We start from the raw sequence: 24,539 nt of genomic DNA, 5'->3' as shown, positions 1-24,539 counted from the left end.
AAAGCTTGGAAAGATTGAAGGCGGGAGGAGAAGAGGGCAACCGAGGATGAGATGTTTGGATGGCATTACGGACTCGATGGCCGTGAATTTGAGTGAGCTCTGGGAGTTGGTAATGAACAGGGAAGCCTGAGTGCTGCAGTCCTGGGGTGGCAAAGAGTCGGACAACTAAACTGAACTGAGTGTTCTTTGCTTCTGTGATTTCTGTTTATAAATATATATACACTTCTGTCTTTTGGCTGTGCTGCACAGCATACAGGATGTTTTGCTGACTGTGGATCGAACCTGGGCTTCCACAGTAAAAGAGCCCAATCCTAGCACCTAATATATATGCATTATATATGATGATATATAGTCCCAATAATTATATATAATATACATTTATAAAATATAATATATATATGAACCACTTTGCTGAAACTAACACATTATAAATCAACTACACTTCAATAACAAATCAATTTTAAAATAATTTAGCCATGCTTAATGAGACTAGACTTGTTTCACAAACAAATTAGTCTTACTTTGATTTTCTTTGAAAAAATGGGCATGATTGTGGAGAGAGACATTCTATGTTTCAACAAAAGCTGTCACACCCTTGTTGGTCGCAGGACAGTTCACTCACTTTGAGCCTTCTGTCCTCTGTATAAACTGCCTCCTGCCACTCTGTGTGCCTGTAAGGTCGTCGTCCTCCCACCCTCCTGAACTGGCACCACTAAAAACTAGGACTGCCCTTTCCCCCCGTGCCCTGCAAGATAAAGCAACTTAACATAAACTTCAAAAGGAAAAACTCACAACAGATTGTGTATAAAAACCTGAATGCCTGCTGCCGTTAGTTCACCGGAACACCTGATGCCATCACCAAGGACATTTGAACTGCAAGCCAGAAAATTCCTGAGAGCCCCCAGACAGCCTCCTTTTTTTTGGCTGAGCCTCAGGACTCGAAGGATCCCAGTTCCCACAACCAGGGATTGAACTCGTGCCCCCTGCAGTGGAGTACAGAGTCTCAGCCACTGGACTGCCAGGGAAGTCCCTCAGTCCACCTAAAGATGCTTTGAGCCTGACACTTAAGAATCCTTGAAATTAACTGCCCTCTGGACTCAAAAACTGAGTTCACAATTTCTTCCCGTTAACCTCTGTTTCTCTTTTGTTTTCAAAGAAATGTTCCCCATTAAATGCTTGCTCCAAAAAATTAAAAAAAAAAATCTCCATGATATGTGGCTTAAATAAAAAGACTATGAAAATACTTTTTCCAATTACATATTTGTGTGACGACTGATTTCTTCATATTCTTCAACTGAAAAAACAGATTGCAACAGATTGAATGCAGAAGCAGATAAGAAAATCCAGCCAAGTTCTTTTATTCCAGACGCTGAAGAGACTCTCGATACTGTAAAGCAATGACATTCTTCTCATTAACTTTTTTGTTTGTGTTGGAAAGTATTGTTATTTTTTTTATTTAAAATGTTTTGGATTAACATGTAATTGGGTTCAGTTCAGTTGCTCAGTCGTGTCTGACTCTTTGCGACCCCATGAACCGCAACATGCCAGGCCTTCCTGTCCATCACCAACTCCTGGAGTTCACTCAAACTCACGTCCATTGTGTCAGTGATGGCATCCAACCATCTCATCCTCTGTCGTCCCCTTCTCCTTCTGCCCTCAATCTTTCCCAGCATCAGGGTCTTTTCCAATGAGTCAGCTCTTCGCATCAGGTTGCCAAAGTATTTCAGTTTCAGCGTCAACATCAGCCCTTCCAATGAACACCCAGGACTGATCTCCTTCAGGATGAACTGGCTGGATCTCCTTGCAGTCCAAGAGACTGTCAAGAGACTTCTCCAACACCACAGTTCAAAAGCATCAATTCTTCGGCGCTCAGCTTTCTTCACAGTCCAACTCTCACATCCATACATGACTAATGGAAAAACCATAGCCTTGATTAGACGGACCTTTGTTGACAAAGTAATGTCTCTGCTTTTCAATATGCTATCTAGGTTGGTCGTAACTTTCCTTCCAAGGAGTAAGTGTCTTTTAATTTTAGAGCTGCAATCACCATCTGCAGTGATTTTGCAGCCCCCAAAAATAAAGTCAGCCACTGTTTCCACTGTTTCCCCATCTATCTCCCATGAAGTGATGGGACCAGATGCCATGATCTTAGTTTTCTGAATGTTGAGTTTTAAGCCAACTTTTTCACTCTCCTCTTTCACTTTCATCAAGAGGCCTTTTAGTTCTTTCTCACTTTCTGCCATAAGGGTGGTGTCATCTGCATATCTGAGGTTACTGATATTTCTCCCAGCAATCTTGATTCCAGCTTGTGTTTCTTCCAGTCCAGTGTTTCTCATGATGTACTATGCACAGAAGTTAAATAAGCAGGGTGACAATATACAGCCTTGACGTACACCTTTTCCTATTTGTAACCAGTCTGTTCCATGTCCAGTTCTAACTGTTGCTTCCTGACCTGCATACAAATTTCTCAAGAGGCAGGTCAGGTGGTCTGGTATTCCCATGTCTTTCAGAATTTTCCACAGTTTATTGTGATCTTCATAGTCAAAGGCTTTGGCATAGTCAATAAAGCAGAAATAGATGTTTTTCTGGAACTCTCTTGCTTTTTCGATGATCCAGCGGATGTTGGCAATTTGATCTCTGGTTCCTCTGCCTTTTCTAAAACCAGCTTGAACATCAGGAAGTTCACAGTTCAAGTATTGCTGAAGCCTGGCTTGGAGAATTTTGAGCACTACTTTACTAGTGTGTGAGATGAGTGCAATTGTGCGGTAGTTTGAACATTCTTTGGTATTGCGTTTCTTTGGGATTGGAATGAAAAGTGACTTTTCCAGTCCTGTGGCCACTGCTGAGTTTTCCAAATTTGCTGGCATATTGAGTGCAGCACTTTCACAGCATCATCTTTTAGGATTTGAAATAGCTCCACTGGAATTCCATCACCTCCACTAGCTTTGTTCATAGTGATGCTTCCTAAGGCCACTTGACTTCACATTCCATGATGTCTGGCTCTAGGTGAGTGATCACACCATCGTGGTTATCTGGGTCATGAAGATGTTTTTTGTATAGTTCCTCTGTGTATTTTTGCCACCTCTTCTTAATATCTTCTGCTTCTGTTAGGTCCATACCATTTCTGTCCTTTATCGAGCCCATCTTTGCATGAAATGTTCCTAATTTTCTTGAGGAGACCTCTAGTCCTCCCCACTCTGTTGTCTCCTCTGTTTCTCTGCACTGACCACTGAGGAGGGCTGTCTTGTCTCTCCTTGCTGTTCTTTGGGACTCTGCACTCAGATGGGTGTATCCTTCCTTTTCTCCTTTCCTTTTCGCTTCTCTTCTTTTCACAGCTATTTGCAAGGACTCCTCAAACAGCCATTTTGCCTTTGCATTTCTTTTTCTTGGGGATGGTCTTGATCCCTGTCTTCTGTAGAATATCACATAGCCCTAGCTTATCTTTGTTAAATAAATAGATATTTATTTTTTAGATCTCTCAGTCTTAAATTCAAGTATAAAAAAATAATAACAGATTTTCTAGATCAAAAAGTTTCAAAACTACAGCTCTGAAGAAACTCTCTCTCAGGTGTCCCAGGAAACAGATACAGAACAGTCACGCTGTTTCTACTATGGCTGGGAACTGAATGTAGACCTAACGTCCACTCACTGATCAAATAGGTTCTATTGTGATGTCGTCATGGTTCCCAGGCTGCTCAGTGGGTATAAAGAATCCACCTGCAGTACATGGGTTTGATCTCGGGGTTGGGAAAATCTCCTGGAGGAGGGCATGGCACCCCACTCCAGTATTCTTGCCTGGAGAATCCCAGGGGCAGAGGAGCAGGCAGCTACAGTCCATACGGTCACAGGGAGCTGGACACAGCTGAAGCCACTGAGCACACACGCACGCACAGTCAGGCTGCGCTGCAACCACGGAGCTGGCACGCTGCGACAGAAGCTCCCACATGCGGCAGCTAAGAGCTGACACAGCCAAATAGATACATAAAATTTTTTTAAAATGTTAAAGTTTGGGGGGAAAGGCATTATGCTGAGTGAAGGAAGCTGGACACTAAAGACTGTACTCTGTATGTTTCCATTTATATGAAGTTACAAGACAGACAAAACCAATCTGTGATGGAAAGAAATTAAAAGAAGTGTAGTTTCAGGGACCAGCTGGGAAGGGTCATGAGGGCACTTTCTGGAATGATAGTAAAATTTTGTATAACTTGACAGGGGCTCAGGTTGCTGGGGTGTGGGAATTTGTTGAGACTCACTAAATGATACACATAAGATCTGTGCATTTCACCGAATGTACATTATATGAATCTCAAAAGATATGGGTGGGGAAGCTCTATACAAATATTGATCATTAGCTGATGATAGGTATTGGGTTGGCCAAAAAGTATATTCAAGTTTTTCTGTAAGATGTTATGAAAAACCCAAACAAACGTTTTGCCCAGCCCCAAATACTGACGTATTTAGAGGGAAATGACTATAATTTACTATAAAACGAAATGAAAAACAAGACAGACTGGAGAATAGAGGGATGGATAGGTAAAAGAAGGGCAAAATAGCAACAGTTGAATCTAGGTGGGCATCTAACTGTTCACTGTACAGTTCTTTTAACTTTGCCACACGCTTGAAACTTTCAATGAATGACATGGGAAAAATAAGCAGTGAGATTTTAAAACAAAAGCAAATGAATAAGCGTTGGTTCTTGTTACAAGAGAAAGTACTCTGTGGTTAGGGTAGGGCACTCAGGGGCTTCAAGATGATTGGAAATTACCTATTTTTAAGCTGAAGAAATGGATACATGGGAATTTGTTTTATTGCTTTTTAAATTATTCATTTGCCATCTTCAGGTTGTATATGTTTAGTGATTTAGAGATGCTGGGAAAGACAGATCTCTTGTCTCTGGGGTTTGCTAAGTTGGTGTGCTGAAACACATGTAATCATTCCACCTCTTCTGGCCTCTGCGGAAAAGGCCTGGTCTGTGGTAGGAAAAAATTATCCAATCTTCTCAACAACAGAGACAAGCCTCTGAGCGCTGCAAGAGCGACCCTTTGCTTCTAGCCATCAAGTGTTCATGTCATTTTTTGTACACAGCCATCTCTTTCTTAGATGAGAAGGACCACCCACCAGCCCACTCTGGAAATGCGGGGAGGCTTCCATCTCTTGTTGTCCAGCCCAAACAGGCTCTGTCCCATTTTCTTTCTGGGATTGCTATATGTGTACTGCAAGAAGCTACTCCTCTTGCTGCTGAGGTTGCAAAACAAGGAGGGTAATGAGCAAGGGCTGCCAGTTGCCATCCTTCTCACTGTGGGAAGAGCCTAGCTGAACTTGAAGCCAATGCAGAGATGAGCAGGAGAGAGAAAGCCTGAATGGTATCAGCTGGTCTCCTGGATCCAGCCATTCCTGAAGCCCTGAGCAGTGATGTGAGCCGATACATTCCCCTTTTGCATAAGCCAGTTTTATGTATGTTTCACTTGCAACTAAGAGTCCTAACTATCCAAAATCCTCCACTGCCAAAAGGCTAGGTGCAATTTCTGTGCCTACAACCCTCCACCCACAACCAAAAGACCTACTCACCTGGTGATCTCTTCTAAGGCTCCTTCCGGTAAGGCCAGCATCTCCACCAGCAGGGACAGGATCTCAAAGAACAGAGTGTCGGGGTTTGGAGGAGCCATGTCCATCAGGGCATTCTGTTCTGGGGACATGGGATGGTAGCTGCCATTACCATTTGACACCCTGGCGTGCCCAAGCCCCCCACTAGCCACCTGCCCCCCCATCCCAGCTCTGAGTGCCCTGGGCTCACCCCTGCTCACCCACAGAGCAGAAGAAGCGCCTGGTGTCTGTCATCACAGTCAAGAAGTCTTTGAAGTTCACGTGACCATCTCCTGTGGGGGCCAGAAGAATACAGAGTGGACAGGGGCCTTCCAGAGCAGGCTCGGACACTGCAACCCAGGCATGGCTGTTAGCATTTACTTGTTGGAGTTGATTATAAAAGTAACACACAGTTGATGTAGAAAGTGTGGGACACTTAGAGAAGTAGAAGGAAAAAAAATAAAATCTCCTGGGTTAGAGGCTCCCAGAAGGTTCTAGAAACAGCAGTCTGGGTTCATGTCACTCACTATCTCTGTGACCCTGCCGAAGTCTCAGCCCCACTAAGCCTTAGTTTTCTCATATAACAGGGTGAGGATAACCACAACGCCTTTCTCAAGGGAGAGAAATGGAGGCAATGCACTTAGAATAGGGCCATGCACACAAACACGTGCTCAACAGATGTCGGCAACTCTTATTACAGTGTGTTAGTCTTGCATGAGCACATATCTTTGCCTACAGTGTTCCCACTGTGGCCTTCAAAGTCCTGCTAGGCCTGCCTGTCAGCTGTCTGCAGCCTCACCAGGTACCAAGCTCCCGCAAGCACTAACCTGCTCCCACCGGGGGCCCCTCCTCCCCCACTCCGGGCCTTTGTACGCACCGCGTTCTCATCTCAGAATTCTCTCCAGCACACGCTAACTCTGTGTTTATTTGTTTTTGTTTCTTGTGGCCATGCGATGCAGCTTGCAGAATCTTAGTTCTGCAACTACAGACTGAACTGCGGCCCCAGAAGTAAAAGTGCCAAGTCCTCAGCACTGGACCACCAGGGAATTCCCTCCAGCTCTTTCCCTTAATGCTTCCTTTGACCACCACTTCCTGAGGGAAGTCAGACCAGTATAGGTCAGATTCCCAATTGAACATTCTCATAAAACACCTGTACTTCAACCACACGCTCACGAGACCTGGGGCTTCACGGGAGCTCTGGTGGGCGGGCGCTGGGTGCTTCATTCTGTACTGTGTCCTCAGGACTTAAAACAAAGAGGTGCTTGGGAAATGCTCTCTCAACTTTGTTATTACTGTTCAGTCACTGTGTCCAGCTCTTTGCACCCCCATGGACTGTAGCACATGAGTCTCCCTTATCCTTCACTATATCCTGAAATTTACTCAAATTTAGGTCCATTTGAGTCAGTAATGCCATCCAACCATCTCATCCTCTGTCGTCCCTTTCTCGTGCCTTCAATCTTTCCCAGCATCAGGGTCTTTCTCAATAAGCCAGCTCTTCACATTAGGTGGCCAAAGTACTGGAGCTTCAGCTTCAGCATCAGTCCTTCCAGTGAATATTCAGGCTTGATTTCCTTTAGGATGGACAGGTTTGATCTCACTGTAGTCCAAGGGACTCTTGAGTCTTCTCCAGCACCACAATTTGAAAGCGTCAGTTCTCTGGCACTCAGTTTTCTTTATAGTTCAACTCTCACATTCATACATAACTACTGGAAAAACCATAGCTTTGACTATACGGACATCTGTTGGCAAAGTGATGTCTCTGCTTTTTAATACGCTGTCTGGGTTTGTCATAGCTTTCCTTCTTTTAAAGGAGCAAGCGTCTTTTAATTTCGTGGCTGCAGTCACTGTCCACAGTGATTTTGGAGCCCAAGAAAATAAAATCTGTCACTGCTTTCCACTTTTCCCTCTTCTATTTGTCATGAAGCAATGGGACCAGATGCCAGTTCTCTCAGCTGCTTGACAAATTAATGAATGGTCTCTAATCCTTAAAGTCATCCTTGGGGTGGGGGGTGTGGACGAGCGGCAGGCGCTAATACTCTAATCCCCCTCATAGATGAGGCCTGAGGCACAGACAAAAACAGGCTGTTGTGTGGGATCACCCAAGGGCCAAGCTGAGGCCAATGCCTAGCCTAGCTTGAGTGAGGACTCGCCCTCAAGACAGTGCTGGAGGAAGCAGGGCTGCCACTCAGGGGTCAGGAGCCCAGGCCCCCAGCGCTCTGCTGTGTTCCCTGCATCTAGTCAACCAAACCACGATGGGACAATGCTCTTCATTCTGTGCCCTAAGCCCTGTGTGCAAGGTATTTCTGCCAGCAGGAATGACCTTCTTCTCGTCCTGCCTAACTCCTGCTTGCTCTTTCACCATTTGGCTCAGGCATCACCTCCTCCAGGAAGCCTTCATCCCTCATCCCTTATCCAAGCCACTGTGAGCACTGCTGCCTTTAGCAACTCTTCCTTCTGTGTCATTGGCTGTGCGAGCATCTTGAGGGCAGATCTCAGAGGTCTCACACATCCCTCTATGCCAGTGCCCAGCACAGGAATGGGCACACGCAGGCAGCTAAAGAACACTTAGAGGATGGACGAGACCAGCGGTCAGCGTCTCCTGCGTGCAGCCTGTGTGCCACGTGCAGTGCTCCGGCTTTGCCTGGGTTACCTCATTCAATCTTCTCAGCAGCTCAGTGAGACGGGTAACTGCTGTGAGCCCCATTTTACAGGCGGGGAAACTGAGATGCGATGAACTTCAGTGACCCTAACCCTAACCCTAGCCCCAGGCCATACAGCCAGTAAAACGAGTGGCCAGGTCACAAGGAATGTCCGACGGAGCACACATAATGTCCTGGAGGAGTGATCTCAGAGATGACCTACATCTTAGGGTCGGGAACTAGGTCTTGGTCATCTCTGGGTCCCCAGAGCCTGGCACTGCATAGGTCCTCAGGAATCACTAACTTTGGGAGCCAGAACCAGCTGTATTATTTGCATTTGCCCAGAGCAAAATGAAAATGCAGCACTTCCCTCGTGGTCCAGTGGTTAAGAACCCACCTTCTAATGCAGGAGCCTCAGGTTCCATCCCTGGTCAGAGACCTAGGATCCCACATGTGGCAGGGTGACTAAGCCCACCGCTCCACAAGAGAAGCCCAGAAGCACTGCGACTAGAGAAAGTCTGAGTGATGCAATGAGGGTCCAGTGCAACCAAAAAAAAAAAAAAGAAAGAAATGCAGAACAGGGCCCCTCGTTCAAAAATGATCAAGAATTTCTAGACCGCAACAGCAAAACGGTGAACCAAAGTCAGGATCCTGTCACCGAGCCCCATGTGACTGCACAGGTCTCATGCTGCGGGTGAGCCTGATCCCGCCAGGGCTCAGGATGAAGCAACCCCAACCCCCCGCCCCCGCACTCACCGTCGATGTCAGCGCTCCTCAGGGCACCCTCCACCTGGGCCGTTGTCAGGGAGATGCCCACAAGCAGCAGGATGTTCTCCAGGCTCTGCGCGTCCACCTCACCATGACCGTTGAAGATCTCAAAGTAGCTGAGGAAGGCTGGGGTGGGCGGCGGGGTGGGGAGGGGCGTGGTCACTTCCTGTCTCTAACATGCATCCCATCCGCTCCACGCACCCCTTGGGCGAGCCTCCTCTATCTCATGGCTGGGTGGAGAGACGAGTGAAACGCGGAGGAGCAGGCTCCGTAGACGCACCTCTAGTACAAGGTCAGGCCAAGGATGCAGCGGGCTGCCTTCACCGGCACCAGGAGCACGCCCACTCAGGGCACCGCTGCAGTGTGCCAGGAACTATGCCAAGTTCTTCACAGCCAGGTTCTCATGTAATTCTTACAACAGACTCTTAAGAGTAGAATGCTTATTTCCTTGTACGGATGGGGAAACTGAGGCTCAGAGGTTAGAGCACCAGACAGATCTTTTTGACTCTGAGTCTGTGCCTTGGCTTTGGGGCTCTGCAGTTACATATCTAAGCTGAAGCTCCAACACTTGGGCCACCTGATGCAAAGAGCCAACTCATTGGAAATGACCCTGATGCGGGAAACATTGAAGGCAAAAGAAGAGGGTGGCAGCTGATGAGATGGTTAGATGGCATCACCAATTCAATGGACATGAATCTGAGCAAACCTTGGGAGATACTGAAGGACAGGGAAGACTGGCAGGCTGCACTCCACAAGGTCACAAAGAGTTGGACACGGCTTAGCGACTGGACAATAACGGTTACTTATCTGGATGGACATAGCCTCTAAGATGGGCTTCCCTGGTGGCTCAGATGGTAAAGAATCCACTGGCAATGTGGGAAATCTGGGTTTTATCCCTGGGTTGGGAAGATCCCCTGAAGGAGGGCATGGCAACCCACTCCAGTATCCTTGCTTGGAGGATCGCCATGGATAGAGGAGCCAGGCGGGCTACAGTCCATGGAGTCACAGAGTCAGACAGGACTGAGCAACGAAGCGCAGCCTCTGAGATAACTGTCTGGACCAGAGCAGAGGGCCCAGGAGGATGTGTCTCAGTCGCAGGACTCTCTCGAGTGCCAGAGCTGCATCAACTGATAGAAGAGTTACGTCCTGGTCCTAACAAGGGCGGCACCGGCTTCACAGCTCACGGCACAGTCCAGGTTAGAATCAACAGGCCTGCTGATGAGACTGGCTCCGCCATCTGCTGAGAATCAGGGTCGCTGTTACACATGCTGCATCATGCTCACTGCCTACATTCATATATTGAAGCCTTGACACCTGCACTGCCCATCCCCACTTGTCTTAGAATGTGACTGTATCTGGAAATAATGCCTTTAAAAGGGTGATTATGTTAAAATGAGCCCCTTAATCCAGCCTAAGGGGTGTCCTTAAGAGAAGAGGAAATTTGGACAGGGATGCACACACACAGAGGAAAGGCAGGACCCAGGAGAAGGCAGCCAGCTGCAAGCCAGGAGGGAGGCTCCAGGAGAAACCAACCAACAAAGAGAAGAGGAAGAAACCAAATGTACCAACACCCCAGTCTGGGACTTCTAGACTCCAGAACTACAGGAAAGTAAATTTTAAGCCACCCAGTTGATGGTACTTCCTTATGTCAGCCCAAGCACACTAATATGGTTGCGGTGGGCAAGCCATGGCACTTCTCTGACCCCCAATTTTCTTATCTATAAGGTGGGCAGATAGTGTTGAACATGGAACAATAGACTGGTTCAGAATTGGGAAAGGAGTATGTCAAGGCTGTTGTAAGAGTTACATGAGAACCTGGCTGTGAAGGACTTAGCATACTGCCTGGCACACGGCAGGGGTGCCCTGAATTGGTGGTATTCCTGGTGCAAGGTGAAGGTGTGTATTGTCACCCTGTTTATTAAATTTGCAGGCAGAGTACATCATGCAAAATGCTGGGCTGGATGAATCACAAGCTGGAATCAAGATTGCTGGGAGAAATATTAACAACCTCCGATATGCAGGTGACACCACCCTTATGGCAGAAACTGAAGAGGAACTAAAGAGCCTCTTGATGAGAGTGAAAGAGGAGAGTGAAAAAGCTGGCTTAAAACTCAACATTCAAAAAATTAAGATCGTGGCACCTGGTCCCATCACTTCATGGCAAATAGATGGGGAAACAGTGGAAACAGTGTCAGACTTTATTTTTCTGGGCTCCAAAATCACTGCAGATGGTGACTGCAGCCATGAAATTAAAAGACGCTTGCTCCTTGGAAGAAAAGCTATGACCAACCTAGACAGCATATTAAAAAGCAGAGATGTCACTTTGCCAATAAAGCTCCGTAATAGTCACAGCCATGGTTTTTGTAGTAGTCATGTACGAATGTGATAGTTGAACCATAAAGAAGGCTGAGCGCCAAAGAATCGAGGCTTTCAACTGTGGTGCTGGAGAAAACTCTTGAGAGTCCCTTGGACGGCAAGGAGATCAAACCAGTCTATCCTAAAGGAAATCACCCCTGAATATTCACTGGAAGGAATGATGCTAAAGCTCCAATACTTTGTCCACCTGATGCAAAGAGCTGACTCATTAGAAAAGACCCTGATGCTGGGAAAGATTGAAGGTGGGAGGAGAAGGGGGTGACAGAGGATGAGATGTTTGGACTGCATCACTGACTCAATGGACATGAGTTTGAGTAAGCTCCAGGAGTTAATGATGTACAGGGAAGCCTGGCATGCTGCAATACATAGGGTTGCAGAGTTGGACATGACTTGGCAACTGAACAAGAGGGACAGAACAAGACACTCTCCCAGAGAGGCTGTATTAATTCAGCACTTGGGACATCATAGGCCTTGTAACTCTGACACACAGAACTGAAATGTGGGGAAGAGGTAGGGCTGGGCTTAGGGTTGGAGTGAGTGGTGAGCTGCCGCAGGCAGGCAGCCTGAAAAAGGAGATAAACAGAACAGCCCTCATTTAAGATCATCTCAAATCAGGGTGGTTGGGCCATCAGAGCAGGTAGCCAGCTCTTTCCCCACCAGGCGGGCTGAAAGTCCTGGGAGGATGCTGGGTCTCTATGCCAGTGTGTCATGTTGTCCCTGAACTCGGCTCAAGGCGGCGGGGCAATGGGTGCTGGACTTAGAAAAGCCCTCCAGAAAGAGTAGAGAGCTTTAAAGCTGAAAGGAGCAAGGGACTTCCTTGGGGGCCCAGTGGTTAAGAATCCACCTGGCAATGCAGGGGCCGGGAGTTTGATCCCTAGTCAGGGAACTAAGATTCCAAATGCCAGGGCACAGCTAAGTGCACACACTGAAGTACTCAAGCCCACGTATTCCGGAGTCCTCGCCCCACAACTCGAGTCCGTGCGCCGAAGTAAAAGATCCTGCCTAGCCCAACAGATCCTGCAACTAAGACCAAGGAACAACATTTTTTTTAAAAAGAGTGAACTGCAAGGATCCGGCCCTGGGGAGCCAAAGAGTGTATTCAGGAAAGGCAGAAGGGCCCCCCTGGCCCTGTCTGGGGCTCAGACTGCTTGCTCCGTTCGTTCAGAGACCCGCGGGAAGAGAAGAGGGAAGAGGGCTCGGGTCAGCCGCCTGCCCTTCGCCGCGCCGCCAGCACAGCGCAGGATGGGACGGACACAGGGCCGCGGAGTGATCGCTGGCCAGTATCCAACCTAGACCCGCCAGCCGGAGTACCGAGGGCACTGAGAGCCCTCCCCCCCCACCCCGCCCCCCGGGAAGGCCCGCCCTCACCTTCCTCCTGCTTCATGGTGAGGTGCTCCTCGGCCCTCTCCTCCCAGGTCTGACACACATTCAGGAGGCAGCGCTCCTCCAGCTCCTGCCTGCAGAGGACAGAGCCGGGCCCAGGGCACATCCGGCTGCCCACCCCCGCCCCGGACCCCGAAAGCTGGGGGTGTGAGGGGGCAGCCAGGGCAGGGGGGTCATAGGAGGGGCCCTGGGGAGGCTTTGAGAGGTCACAGGAGTCTTTGAGTGACCCGAGGGAGCAAGGCAGAGGTGAGAGGCGTCTAGACGGGTTAGAAAGAGAAGCAGGGTTGGCAATGAGGAAGGGGCTTCAGTGTGAGAGACAGAGAGCCGGGAGAGGCAGGGGACACACAGGAGGGGCAGATGGGCGCGACGCCGGGACGGGAGTCTGGAGGGGATGTGAGGGCCATGGGGCCGCGCTCGGATCCCGACGCTTTCTGGGGTGGCTCCTACCGTGCCTTCAGGCTCCTCTCCCGGCTGTGGCTCAGAAGTTCTGTCCTTCTCCAGGCCAGATCCGACGCGGGCACCGGCAGGACAGCAGCGGGCCCTGGAGCAGGGCCAGGCGTCCCCGCAGGGGCGGGGACTGGCGCGGGGACTGGCGGCCGGGCCCAGGCCCGGGCGGAGGCGGAGGCTGGGGCCTGGGCCGCAGGCAGGGGCGGAGGCAGGCTGGGGGCAGGGGCGGGCACGGGACCCAGGGCCCGGGGGCACCTCCGGCCTGGCAGGGCGCGGGCCTTGGCGGCCCTCCGAAGCGCGGCCTCCTCCTCCTCTACCTCCAGCAGGCGCCTCATGAAGCCGGGCCGGGCGCTGCCGGGATCCCGGGCGCCCGTGGCCGCCGCGGGCTCCTGAGGCTGCTTCTGTGTGGGGTCCAGCCCCCTCGCTCCCGTGTCCACCGCCTCCTGGGGACGGGACGGGCAGGCGATGCGTGAGGCCTCCAGCAGCCGGACGGTCCCGCGAGCTGCTCGCGGCCACCCACCCCAGGGCACCCTCAGCCTCTCCTTCTCCTCTGGGTCCCGGGGAACCCACATCTCTCCAGCATATTCTAGACCCCTTCCGCACGTCCTCCTCGACCCCCGACCTGGGCCTCGTCCCAGCTCTCCGAGCCGTGCTCTTGAGTGGTGCTTCTTTCCTCCTCTGCAGTCAGCGCAGCCTGTCCAGCTCGCTGCTTGCCCTCCCTGGAAGCACGCTCCCTGGGGCAGGACGGCACCTGCCTCTTTGTCCTATCAACACAGCAGCCTACCCACTTGGCAGGCGCTCAGTAGATTCCCATCCACGTGTTCAGCAAATCCAGCACCTCCTAGGTCTGTCTCTCCTAGAGAGGGGTGAGCTGTCCCCTGCCTGCCTCCACCCAGGCGGCCCCAGGCAGGCTCCAGCCCGGCCCTTTCTCCTGTTCAAAGATGGAGCTGTCACCACACACCTGCTCGACCTAAAGTATCAGCACTGCCCTCTCCGCCAGATTACTCCCATCAGCATGTAAACACACTATATTATTTTCCTTCTTTAATTTAAAATTATTTAATTATTATTACTTTAAGGTTTTTAAGCTGCGCCCTGTGGCAAGCAGGATCTGAGCTCCTGACCAGGGATTGAACCTGTGTCCCCCACATTAGGAGCATGGCGTCTTAACCACAGGACCAGAGAGCCTCTTATCTTCCTTCTCTAAAAGAAAAACTCTCAGGGCTTCCTTGGTGGTCCAGTGGTTAGGAATCCGCTTTCCATTAAAAACTAAAAAAAGAATCTGCGTTCCAATACAGGGGACACGGCTTCAGTTCCTGGCTGGGGAACTGAGATCCCCACAAGCTGTGGGGCAACTGAGCCCGTGGACACAACTGCACAGCCTAGGGGGTTCTGGGTCCGTCGGGCCTGTGCTCTGCACCTAGACAAAGTCCACGCGCTGCAGCGAAGAGACAAAAACCCAGCGCAGCCGGAAAGAAACAACGCCCGCACTACACAGCCTTTCAGTGCCACCCGGTTCTCCGCCCTGCCTTTCGAGCAGAATGCCTCGAAAGATTGGCTGCGCCTGTCTCTGCAGAACACTTCCCTGACCAGAGACTGAACCCATGTGCCCTGCATCGGAAGCACAGAATCTTAACCACTGGACCACGAGAAAAGTCCCTCCATTTCTGAATGTGGTGGAGACCAGTGGCCTGTCCTCAGATGCCTTCCTGCTCCGTACAGTCTCCTAGATGTTACCCCTGTTTTCCTCACATTTACATCTCCCATCCTGACCTCTCTCTCCTTCCTAACTCCATACGTCCTCTGGGTATTTCTTCCTGTTTGCCCAGAACATGACCAAAGCAGAACCTGGGGCTCTTTCTGTCTGTTCCTTCACTAGTGTCACTCGGGCCCCAGACTGAAAGCCTCTTTAAAAAAAAAAAAAATTCTCTGGGCTTAGATCGAATCTGGGCTTAGAATCTGCCTGCAATGCAGGAGACCCAGGTCCAATCCCTGGGTCAGGAATATCCCCTGAAGAAGGGAATGGCAACCAACTCCAGGATTCTACCCTGGGGAATTCCATGGACAGAAGAGCCTGGCAGCCTACAGTCCAGGGCGTTGCAAAGAGTCGTACACAACTGACTAACACTTTCACTTTCAAAGTCAATTTACGATATTAGTTTCAAGTGTACAACACAGTGGTTCAATATTTTTGTAAATTTTATTTCCTAAAAGCTCTTTTGATTCCTCTTTCTCCAACCTGCCTTTCCACCAGGCAGATGATAACTGTTCACAGGTTGCCCAATCAAATCAAAGAACTAGGAAGTGAGAAAGCTGTTGGATGTGGGGATGACTTGGGAGGGGATGGGAGTCTCCCAGGCATTCAGGGAAGCTTTGGGTTGTGTGCTGTGACTGAGCAGCTGGCCGACAGAGATCCGTGCCAATGTGGAAAAAACCACTGTGGCCTGGGGTGAATTTGGGGGCTCCAAAGTTGTAAGAGCAGCCTTGACTCGCAACCAAGATACACACATGTGGGCACACACATGCACATGTGCAAACACACACACATGTGTGTACACCCATGGAAACACGCAGGCACGGACTCACACCTTCCCCAGTTTGTGAATACTGCCCCATTCTGCCTCTTCCCTCCTTGTCCTGATCTCCCCCCGCCCCGTTCCCTTCCGCACTGTGGTTCTACTTACAGGTGGACGAGCAGGCCCCAGTGTTGGCTGGATCTCCACAGCCTCGTCTCTAAACAAGGGAGAACCCCCAGGTGAGGGGGGGTGCAGCTCACGGCTCACCCTTGCAAGGCCTTCTCTCAGCCCCAGGAAACTCAGATCCACCGCTGCAGTTTCACCCCTGGGCTTCTGCTCTCAGAGGCGCTCCTCATTCTTCCACATCCCTTGTGGGGACTTGGCCGGTGAAGAATGGGCCCATGGGGCAAAGAATTCTGTACTAGAGCTACTATACAGATGGGGAAACAGGGGTTCGGGGGGCATGGCTTGACCAAGGTCTTACATCGTTTCAAGAGCTGTCAGGACTAGAAGTCACCTCCTCTAGAACTAGCAGAAGAGCAGTCTTGTTGGGGTCAGGGAGGGGTGGGGTGCCTTACCTTGCTTTGGGTGTGTCAGATCGTGGCCTGGGTGGCGGGGCAGTGTGAACTGTCTTTTCCTCCAGAGTTGCCGTAGGCATTAGGGACACTTCTTCCTGGGAACTGTCCTCACATCCCCCTGGGCCAGGCTCTGGCAGAGCCCTCTGTGGCCCGATGGGTGGGGTGTCCACCTCCTTGGGGGGCTTGTCCTCCAGTTGCTGTTCACAGCTGTCCAAGGTGCAGTAAGGCTCTGTTGGCTGCACTGTGTCTGACTCACTGGCTGCCAGGCGACCTGGGATGGGCTCACCCTCTGGGTCCTGCCAAGAACCAAGACGTCAAGACAGGGAGCCCCATCCTGGCTCTGAGGTGACCCTCAAAACTCACCCAGAGACCAGCTGACAAACAGTTACTCTGGTCCAAGCACTGCAAGCATTACCTTACTGAGCTCTCCTGGCACGCCTAGCAGGTTCCCTAAGCAGGGGTCAATTCCTCCATTTTGAGGACTGAGGAAACTGAGGTCCAGAGGAGGCGTGGCTTACCCAAGCCGTGATCCACGCCTCTCTGTGCAGGCAGAGTGGGAGCCTGGGGAAAGCGAGGCCATCCTCTGTCCGTTTTGTGTATTTATTTGCCACACTGCATGGCATGTGAGATCTTAGTTCCCAGACCAGGAATCTAACCCATACCCCCTGCAGAGAAGCACGGAGTCTTAACCACTGGACCACCAGGGAAGTCTCTGACACAATTCTCTTTAAATGGGATTTCTCAAGGGGTGTTTCAAAGAACAAGAATCCTGCATGGTACTCCCTACAAAAGAGATTTTTACATTAACTGATTTCAAGACTTTAATAAGTTGCTATAGTCAAGACAATGTGTGGGCCTTCCCTGGTGGTCCAAGGGTTAAGACTCCATGCTTCCACTGCAAGGGGCATGGTGGGCTCAATCCCTGGTTGGGGAAAGTCAAAGTGAAAGTTGCTCAGTCATGTCCGACTCTTTGTGTACCCATGGACTATACAATCCATGGAATTCTCCAGGCCAGAATACTGGAGTGGGCAGCCTTTCCCTTCTCCAGGGGATCTTCCCAACCCAGGGATCGAACTCAGGTCTCCTACATTGCAGGCAGATTCTTCACCATCTGAGCCACGAGGCAAGCTCCAGAGAAAGGAGAGTCTCCAACAAATGGTGCTGGGATGACTGGACAGCCATATGCAAGAAATGAGCCTCAATCCAACACTCAGACCACATACAAAAATTAACTCAAGCTGGATCATAAACCTAAGTGTTAAACCTAAAATAACAAAACTTCTTGGAGAAAACATAGGATAAAATCGTATGTGACTTCAGGTTAAGTAAAGATTTCTAAGAAGTAACACCAAAAGCACAGCCATAAAGAAAAAAAAGATCAACTAGACTTCATCAAAATTAAGGCTTCTGTTCTTTGAAAGTCACCATTGAGAGAATGGAAAAGACAGTTGACTATTCAATTAAAATGATGCGCAAAGTATTTGAATAGACATTTCTCCAAAGATACATAATATGTGCCTATAAACACATGAAAAGATGCTTGACATGTTTAGTCATTTGGAAAAGAAAATAAAGACCACAGTGAGATTCTACTACACGCTTATTAGAATGCTTAGAATTAAAAACAGACCATACCAAGTTTGGGGGAAGATATGGAAGAAGTGGAATTCTCATACATCGCTGATGGGATGTAAAATGGTACAACCACTTTAGAGAAAAGTTTGGCAGTTTATTAATAAATTAAACATACAAATACCATATGATCCATTCTACTCCTGGGCATTTATTTTCCCAAAAGAAATGAAAGTATCTGTACACACAGACATGAATGTTTCTATGTCTTATTTGTAATAGTCAAAAAGTTGAAACAAACCAAGTGTCCATCAATAGGTGAAAGAATGAAGAAATCGAGTTTTGTTTGTTAATTTCCACAGAACAGCAAAGTGATTCAATGATACATATATACACACTCTTTTTCATATTCTTTTCCATTGTGGTTTATCACAAGTTATTGAACATAGTTCCCTGTGTTGTAAAGTAGGACAAGAAATCGTGACCTATCCATACACTGGAATAATACTCAGCAGCAAAAAGAATAAAGTATTGGTCTACACAATAACGTAGCTGAGTCTCAAAATATTCATGCTAAGTGAAAGAAGCAAGACAAAAAGAATGGATACTTATGCTTCCATTTATGGAAAATTCTGGGAAATACAAATTCACAGCTGCAGAACACAGATTAGTTGTTACCTGGGGCTTAGAATGAATGGGAGAACCGATGACAAAGGGGACAGAAAACATTTTTTGGGGGGAATGACAGATGTGTTCATTTTCTTGATTGCAGTGATGGTTTTGTGGGTGTGCACATGTATCCAAAACAATAAAGTATACACTTGAAGTATGTACAACTGTGTATCAATTGTACCTTATAAAGCTGTTTTTTTTTTTTAAAAAAAAACCTAAACCTTAAAATAAAAAATAAATTAAAAGATATTTTATAGTCAAATCAGTTTGGAAAAGGTACCATACTCTAACCACCTCTTGAAGGGTCCCACAGAGCTCAGCAGCTAAGAAACAGCTGCTAGAACATTCTAGCATAAGAAAAAAAAAATTGGGCCTTGTTAAACCCAGCGTGTCCTGTTTTCAATTTTACCCAGAAGCCCCACCTGCTCCCTGCCTCTAACAGTTCCCTGCTCCCTCACCTCCCCTGCGAGTCGGGCATTCCAACCCCTCCTGCCTGGGATTCTGTGGACATTACCTGGCGACTCTCAGGGCCCTGACCCTCCACTGGCTCTGGGTTCTGCTGGCTCCCCTGTTGGTCCTCGGTCTCTTTCCCTGAGCCCTGCTGCTGCAGCCCTTCCTGTGTCACAGGGACCCCGTTGGGGGGCACCCCCAGCTCACTTCCTGGCGTGGCCAGATCCTGGTGTGCTTGCAGCTCCCTGCGCCCTTCCTGGGGGACCCAAGATGACAGCTTTGTCCTGGAGAGAACAGACAAAGGGACACTTCAGCTCCCAAACTGGGGGCAGGGTTTTATATTCTTCTGCGTCTTCACGGTGCCCACACGGGACTAGGCACACCATAGGTGCATGCTTAATGCCTGGGAGAAAGAATGAAGGACTAACATGAATTCCTCCAACCACAAACACTTTGATGTCAATGTTTAAGAGAGTTAGGATTTAATATTTTCATTATTACTTAGTGCTTTTTAGAAAAAAAGAAAAATCAAGGAGAACTGGAATGCATAGTGGTGGGGAAGACTTGAGCCTTGGATCATTAAGCTAAAGTTGACATGTCTGGATTTGAATCTGCGTCCATCTGATCTCACTTTAATATTATGGAGTATTTCCTCCAGGCTTCTTCCTTAAGGACATACATACATACTTTCAATGGGGATTAGTTTAAAATCATCTTCCAATAATTGTATACTTTCAGTTATATTGTGTATATAATTCTGCAATATTTTTTCAATTAACAGTATAATCTAAATTTTTCCCATGCCCCAAATCTTTCATAAACATGTTTTTTAATGAAAGCATAAAATTCTCTATTTTATAGATAATCATAATTTGCTTAACTATCCCCCTATTGTGGGCATTGAGCACACACTGGGGTGCTTCCCTGGTGGCTCAGCGGTAGAATCCGCCTGCCAGTGCAGGTTCTATCCCTGGGCTGGTAAGATTCCCTGGAGAAGGCAATGGCAAACCACTCCAGTATTCTTGCCTGGAGAATCCCATGGACAAGGGAGCCTGGCAAACTACAGTCTATGGGGTGACAAAGGGTCAGACAGGAATGAGTGACTAAACAACAGTACACACGGACATTTTAAAATTTTTTAGCCTTTAAAATAAGGTGCCAGGAGAAATCTTTGCACATAAAACTTTGCCTGAATCTTCATTTCTTTCCTTAGGGTATATTTCTAGAAATACATGAGGTTAAAAGGGAAATAGATGGGGAAACAGTGGAAACAGTGTCAGACTTTATTTTGGGGAGCTCCAAAATCACTACAGATGGTGACTGCAGCCATGAAATTAAAAGACGCTTACTCCTTGGAAGGAAAGTTATGACCAACCTAGACAGCATATTCAAAAGCAGAGACATTTCTTTGCCAACAAAGGTCCATCTAGTCAAGGCTATGGTTGGATGTGGTCATGTATGGATGTGAAAGTTAGACTGTGAAGAAAGCTGAATGCCAAAGAATTGATGCTTTTGAACTGTGGTGTTAGAGAAGACTCTTGAGAGTCCCTTGGACTGCAACGAGATCCAACCAGTCCATCCTAAAGGAGATCAGTCCTGGGTGTTCTTTGGAAGGACTCATGCTAAAGCTGAAACTCCAATACTTTGGCCACGTGATGCGAAGAGCTGACTCATTGAAAAAGACTCTAATGCTGGAAGGGATTGGGGGCAGGAGGAGAAGGGGACGACAGAGAATGAGATGGCTGGATGGCATCACTGACTCAATGGACATAAGTTTGAGCAAACTCTGGGAGTTGGTGATGGATAGGGGGGCCTGCTGCTGCTGCTAAGTCACTTCAGTCGTGTCCGACTCTGTGCAACCCCACAGACGGCAGGCCACCAGGCTCCCCTGTCCCTGGGATTCTCCAGGCAAGAACACTGGAGTGGGTTTCCATTTCCTTCTCCAATGCATGAAAGTGAAAAGTGAAAGTGAAGTCGCTCAGTAGTGTCTGACTCTTAGCAACCCCATGGACTGCAGCCTACCAGGCTCAGCAGTCCATGGGATTTTCCAGGCAAGAGCACTGGAGTGGGAGGCCTGGTGTGCTGCAATTCATGGGGTCACAAAGAGTCAAACACGACTGACCGACTGAACTGAACTGAAAAGCAGTTTTTTAACAGAGTTCGAGGCATGTAGTAGAGGGGCAATACATATTCCCTGAGGGATTTTTAAAGTTAAACAAGACACAAAAATGCCTCTTGAACACCACACGTCACAGAAACTTGTGGCCTAGTGGGGGAGCTCAGACAAAAAACCGGCACACATGATTACTCAGTGTGAGTCGCGCTCCGGAAAAAAGTACAGGAGTGGTGAGTGGGCAGATCCACCTTAGTCCGGGGTTCCCTCCCCTCTCTCTCCCCACCGGTGGGCCACATTGGGCTTCCCTCCTGGACCTGCTCTCTGGGAAGCCCCCAGCTCACCCTGGTCCTGCCGGAGGCTTCTGCTCCTGGGGACTGAGTTGCGGAAAGCCCTCCTCTGACGCATCTCTGTGTCCGGGCCCGGTCTCCAGGGCTCCCAGGGCTGGTGCGGGCTGCGGGCCACTGTCCATCGCTTCAGCATCTGGAAACACAGCCTAGAACAAAGATGCCCACGGCCCGGGCTCAAGGAACGGGTCATTCTGAGAGGGGAGACCCCCGCGCCTCTCGGGAGGGGGGAGACCCCCGCGCCTCACGGGAGAAGGAAACCCTGCGCCTCACGGGAGGGGAGACCCAGCGCCTCAGGGGAGGGGGGAGACCCCGCGCCTCACGGGAGAAGAGAGACCCCCGCGCCTCACGGGAGAGGGGAGACCGGGCGCCTCAAGGGAGGGGGGAGACCCCGCGCCTCACGGGAGAGGAAACCCTGCGCCTCACGAGAGGGGAGACCCCGCGCCTCACGGGAGAAGGGAGACCCGGCGCCTCACGGGAGAAGGGAGACCCCCGCTCCTCACGGGAGAGGAAACCCTGCGCCTCACGAGAGGGGAGACCCAGCACCTCATGGGAGAGGGGAGACCCGGCGCCTCACTGGGGTGGAGCAGACCCCCACGCCTCACGGGAGGGGGGGAGACCCCCGCGCCTCACGGGAGGGGGGAGACCCTGAGCCTCTCGGGATGCGGGAGACCCGGCGCCTCACGGGAGAGGGGAGACACCCCCACCTCACGGGAGAAGGAAGACCCCCGCGCCTCACGGGAGAGGAAACCCTGCACCTCACGGGAGGCGAGACCCCGCGCCTCACGGGAGAGGGGAGACCCGGCGCCTCACGGGAGAGGAGACCTGGTGCCTCACGGGAGAGGCGCTGAAAAGACGCGGGGAAGAGACATGAGGCGGGGAGGGGCCCAGTCAGCACCAAGGGCGCCACAGGAACCTGGAGCCCAAGCGGCACCTTGGCCACGGCGATCCTGACAAGGAGAGCTCGACGGAGCGCATGTGGGGGCCTTCCCCGGCGGTCCAGTGGTTAAGACTCTGAGCTTCCACGTCAAGGGCACGGGTTCAGTCCCTGCTTAGGGAACTAAGATCCCGAAAGCCACAAGGGGCAGGCAAGAAAAAAAAAAAGAGAGAGAGAAGGGGCAGCCTAGATAAAAAAAGAAAGAGAGAGACCCTGGCAAAGTCCCAGGGAGGCTTCCTCAGTTTCCGCTGGGTTTTGATGTCTATCACTCCCTAGTTGGGTGGCCTGGAGCCAGCGAGTCCGAGGGAGCTCCAAGCCTTACCTGAGTCAGCAAACTCCAGGCAACTTGGCTCAGTCAACTGATAGTAGTTGTTATAATACAAGATTCCTCTAGGAGTCAACACTAAGGGCATCTACCAAGGGGCAGGGGCAGGGCCAGGGCCAGGTGCCCCCAGGGATTTAACCCATTTAATCCTCAGCATGACACACATGAGTCCAGGAAGCTCAAGGGCTGCAGTGCCAAGCCCAAGATCATACAGCTGGTTAAGTGGCAGCACTGAGACCTCGTGACTATGCTTGTTGGAAAAACAAATGGGCAGGTATCAGAAGCCCTGAATGTTTCCTCCAGGCTCCTTCCAAGACCCCTCATTTTAGGCCCTCTTCCTGGGCCCACAAGAAGCTGTAATTTATAACAGAGGCTACAGTTAGAAGGGTATACTTAATCCAAAGAAATGTTGCCTTTTTTATGGTGACATTTTTAGCTCGGGACACAGTAAAGAAGGCACAGAGATCACGGATGGAAACTCTGAGTAGCTGTCAGGGGAATAAAGGTTATGGGGGAGGGGGAGGGTAAGGGCCATGGAAGGCTTTCTACTTAGCAGAGCAAGTAAACAATTCTTGTTTTCCTCATCCAGCCAAAATCTCTTTTGGAAACAGAAGCCAACATTCTTTTATGGGAACCTTCCTGCCTCCTTTCAAGAGTACCCCTGCTGACTTCATTATACAAAGAGATCCAGGCCACTCTGCCCTGCCATGGTGACTAATTCGGGGACAAATATGTGACTACAACCCGGGCCAATGACACTGATACCGGAGACTTTCTTCGGCTATTGCAAAGGGGCTCTCCTCTTGTTTGGGATGTTAAACCAGAGGAAGTATGATGGGAAGATGTAAGCCTGGAGCTGCCAGGGCAATTTTTGCCGTTTTGCAGGGAGAGCGTGCCTGGGAATGCCACAGAGGCAGGCAGAGCCGAGAGACTCATTTAGCACCTTTATCCAGCCATACCTGAAGTCTACAGGCAGGTCTGTCAGTTACACAGCTGATGTGATCTTGTTCCTGCCTAGTCCAATCTGAACTGGGTTTTGTGCCAGTTGTTGTAGAGGCTTGATTAAAGAAGTCAGAGAGAAAGCCTGGGCATGGGAAGGGAAAGGCGCCTGCTGCGGGTGGAGAGGCAGGCCCTACCTGGCAGACTTCTGATGTGGTGGGCTCATCGCCAGCCCTGTCGCTGGCAGTCCTCAGGCCAGGGCTTGGCCGGGCCCCTGGCGCCTCGATCCTATCCTCCACGTACATCTGGGTGTTCCCGCTGTCCATCGTGCCAGGGCCGATGAGGGTACCAAGTGAGGAGCATCAAACCCTGTGTTCCCAGAAAAGAAATCCAGTCAAAGTTCCACCAAGCCCAGTACCTAACTGCCTCTTCAGCAGAGGCAGAGTCTATAGTGGAGAGAGCCTGGCTTAGGGGAAGAAGTAGGGCCAGGCCTGGCACAGGACGGGCACATGGCCCGACCAGGGACCTCCCCGCATATTTTACCCACATAGTTTCCCCAGTTCTCACAATGACTCTAGGAGAAAAGGAGGCTCTGGGAAACAAAGTGACTTGCCAGAAGTCTAACACCAGATGGGTCACAGAGCAGGAATCAAACCGTGGCCTGCTGGGTCCCCAAACCCACACGCTTTTCTCTAGAGCAGAATTTCTTTTTTTTTTTTTTTTTTTAATTTTTAAACTTTACAATATTGTATTGGTTCTGCCATATATCGAAATGAATCCGCCACAGGCATACACGTGTTCCCCATCCTGAACCTTCCTCCCTCCTCCCCATACCATCCCTCTGGGTCGTCCCAGTGCACCAGCCCCAAGCATCCAGTATCGTAGAGCAGCATT

The 24,539-nt window shown here is 49.8% G+C and overlaps 2 protein-coding genes across 2 annotated transcripts in view; both read right to left on the bottom strand.

The window, feature by feature from the left end:
* The window catches only part of SPATA21 (spermatogenesis associated 21), a 28,428-nt gene extending 13,940 nt beyond the window's left edge, over positions 1–14,488 (bottom strand). Inside the window, exons 1-5 of the mRNA XM_027522519.1 lie at positions 13,197–14,488; positions 12,735–12,823; positions 8,979–9,116; positions 5,805–5,876; positions 5,569–5,686 (exon numbers count right to left, since the gene is read on the bottom strand). Coding sequence (XP_027378320.1) covers positions 5,569–5,686; positions 5,805–5,876; positions 8,979–9,116; positions 12,735–12,823; positions 13,197–13,768 — 989 coding nt within the window. The 5' untranslated portion in view covers positions 13,769–14,488. The remainder of the gene's footprint in view (positions 1–5,568; positions 5,687–5,804; positions 5,877–8,978; positions 9,117–12,734; positions 12,824–13,196) is intronic.
* Positions 14,489–18,257: 3,769 nt separating this feature from the next.
* Positions 18,258–24,171, bottom strand: LOC113881398 (spermatogenesis-associated protein 21-like). The gene is made up of 3 exons (XM_027524441.1): positions 23,843–24,171; positions 21,442–21,593; positions 18,258–19,268 (listed from the first exon to the last, which is right to left on the bottom strand). Exons 1-3 carry the CDS (start codon positions 23,969–23,971, stop codon positions 18,989–18,991), a joined length of 561 nt encoding a protein of 186 aa, XP_027380242.1. The 5' UTR covers positions 23,972–24,171; the 3' UTR covers positions 18,258–18,988.
* Positions 24,172–24,539: the final 368 nt, after the last annotated feature.

The sequence above is a fragment of the Bos indicus x Bos taurus genome, chromosome 2 (genome assembly GCF_003369695.1).
Source record: "Bos indicus x Bos taurus breed Angus x Brahman F1 hybrid chromosome 2, Bos_hybrid_MaternalHap_v2.0, whole genome shotgun sequence".
In the NCBI taxonomy this organism is placed as follows: Eukaryota; Metazoa; Chordata; class Mammalia; order Artiodactyla; family Bovidae; genus Bos; species Bos indicus x Bos taurus.
The sequence above is the reverse complement of the archived record's forward strand: the minus strand, read 5'-3'. Positions and strand labels throughout refer to the sequence as shown.

Coding starts and splice junctions, on each gene's coding strand:
- LOC113881398 (XM_027524441.1), bottom strand. CDS start 23,971: ATGGACAGCGGGAACACCCAGATGTACGTGGAGGATAGGATCGAGGCG. Junction 21,594..23,842: donor CCACATCAGAAGTCTGCCAG/GTAGGGCCTGCC, acceptor TCTTTGTTCTAG/GCTGTGTTTCCAGATGCTGA. Junction 19,269..21,441: donor AAGCCTCCGGCAGGACCAGG/GTGAGCTGGGGG, acceptor TGTTCTCTCCAG/GACAAAGCTGTCATCTTGGG.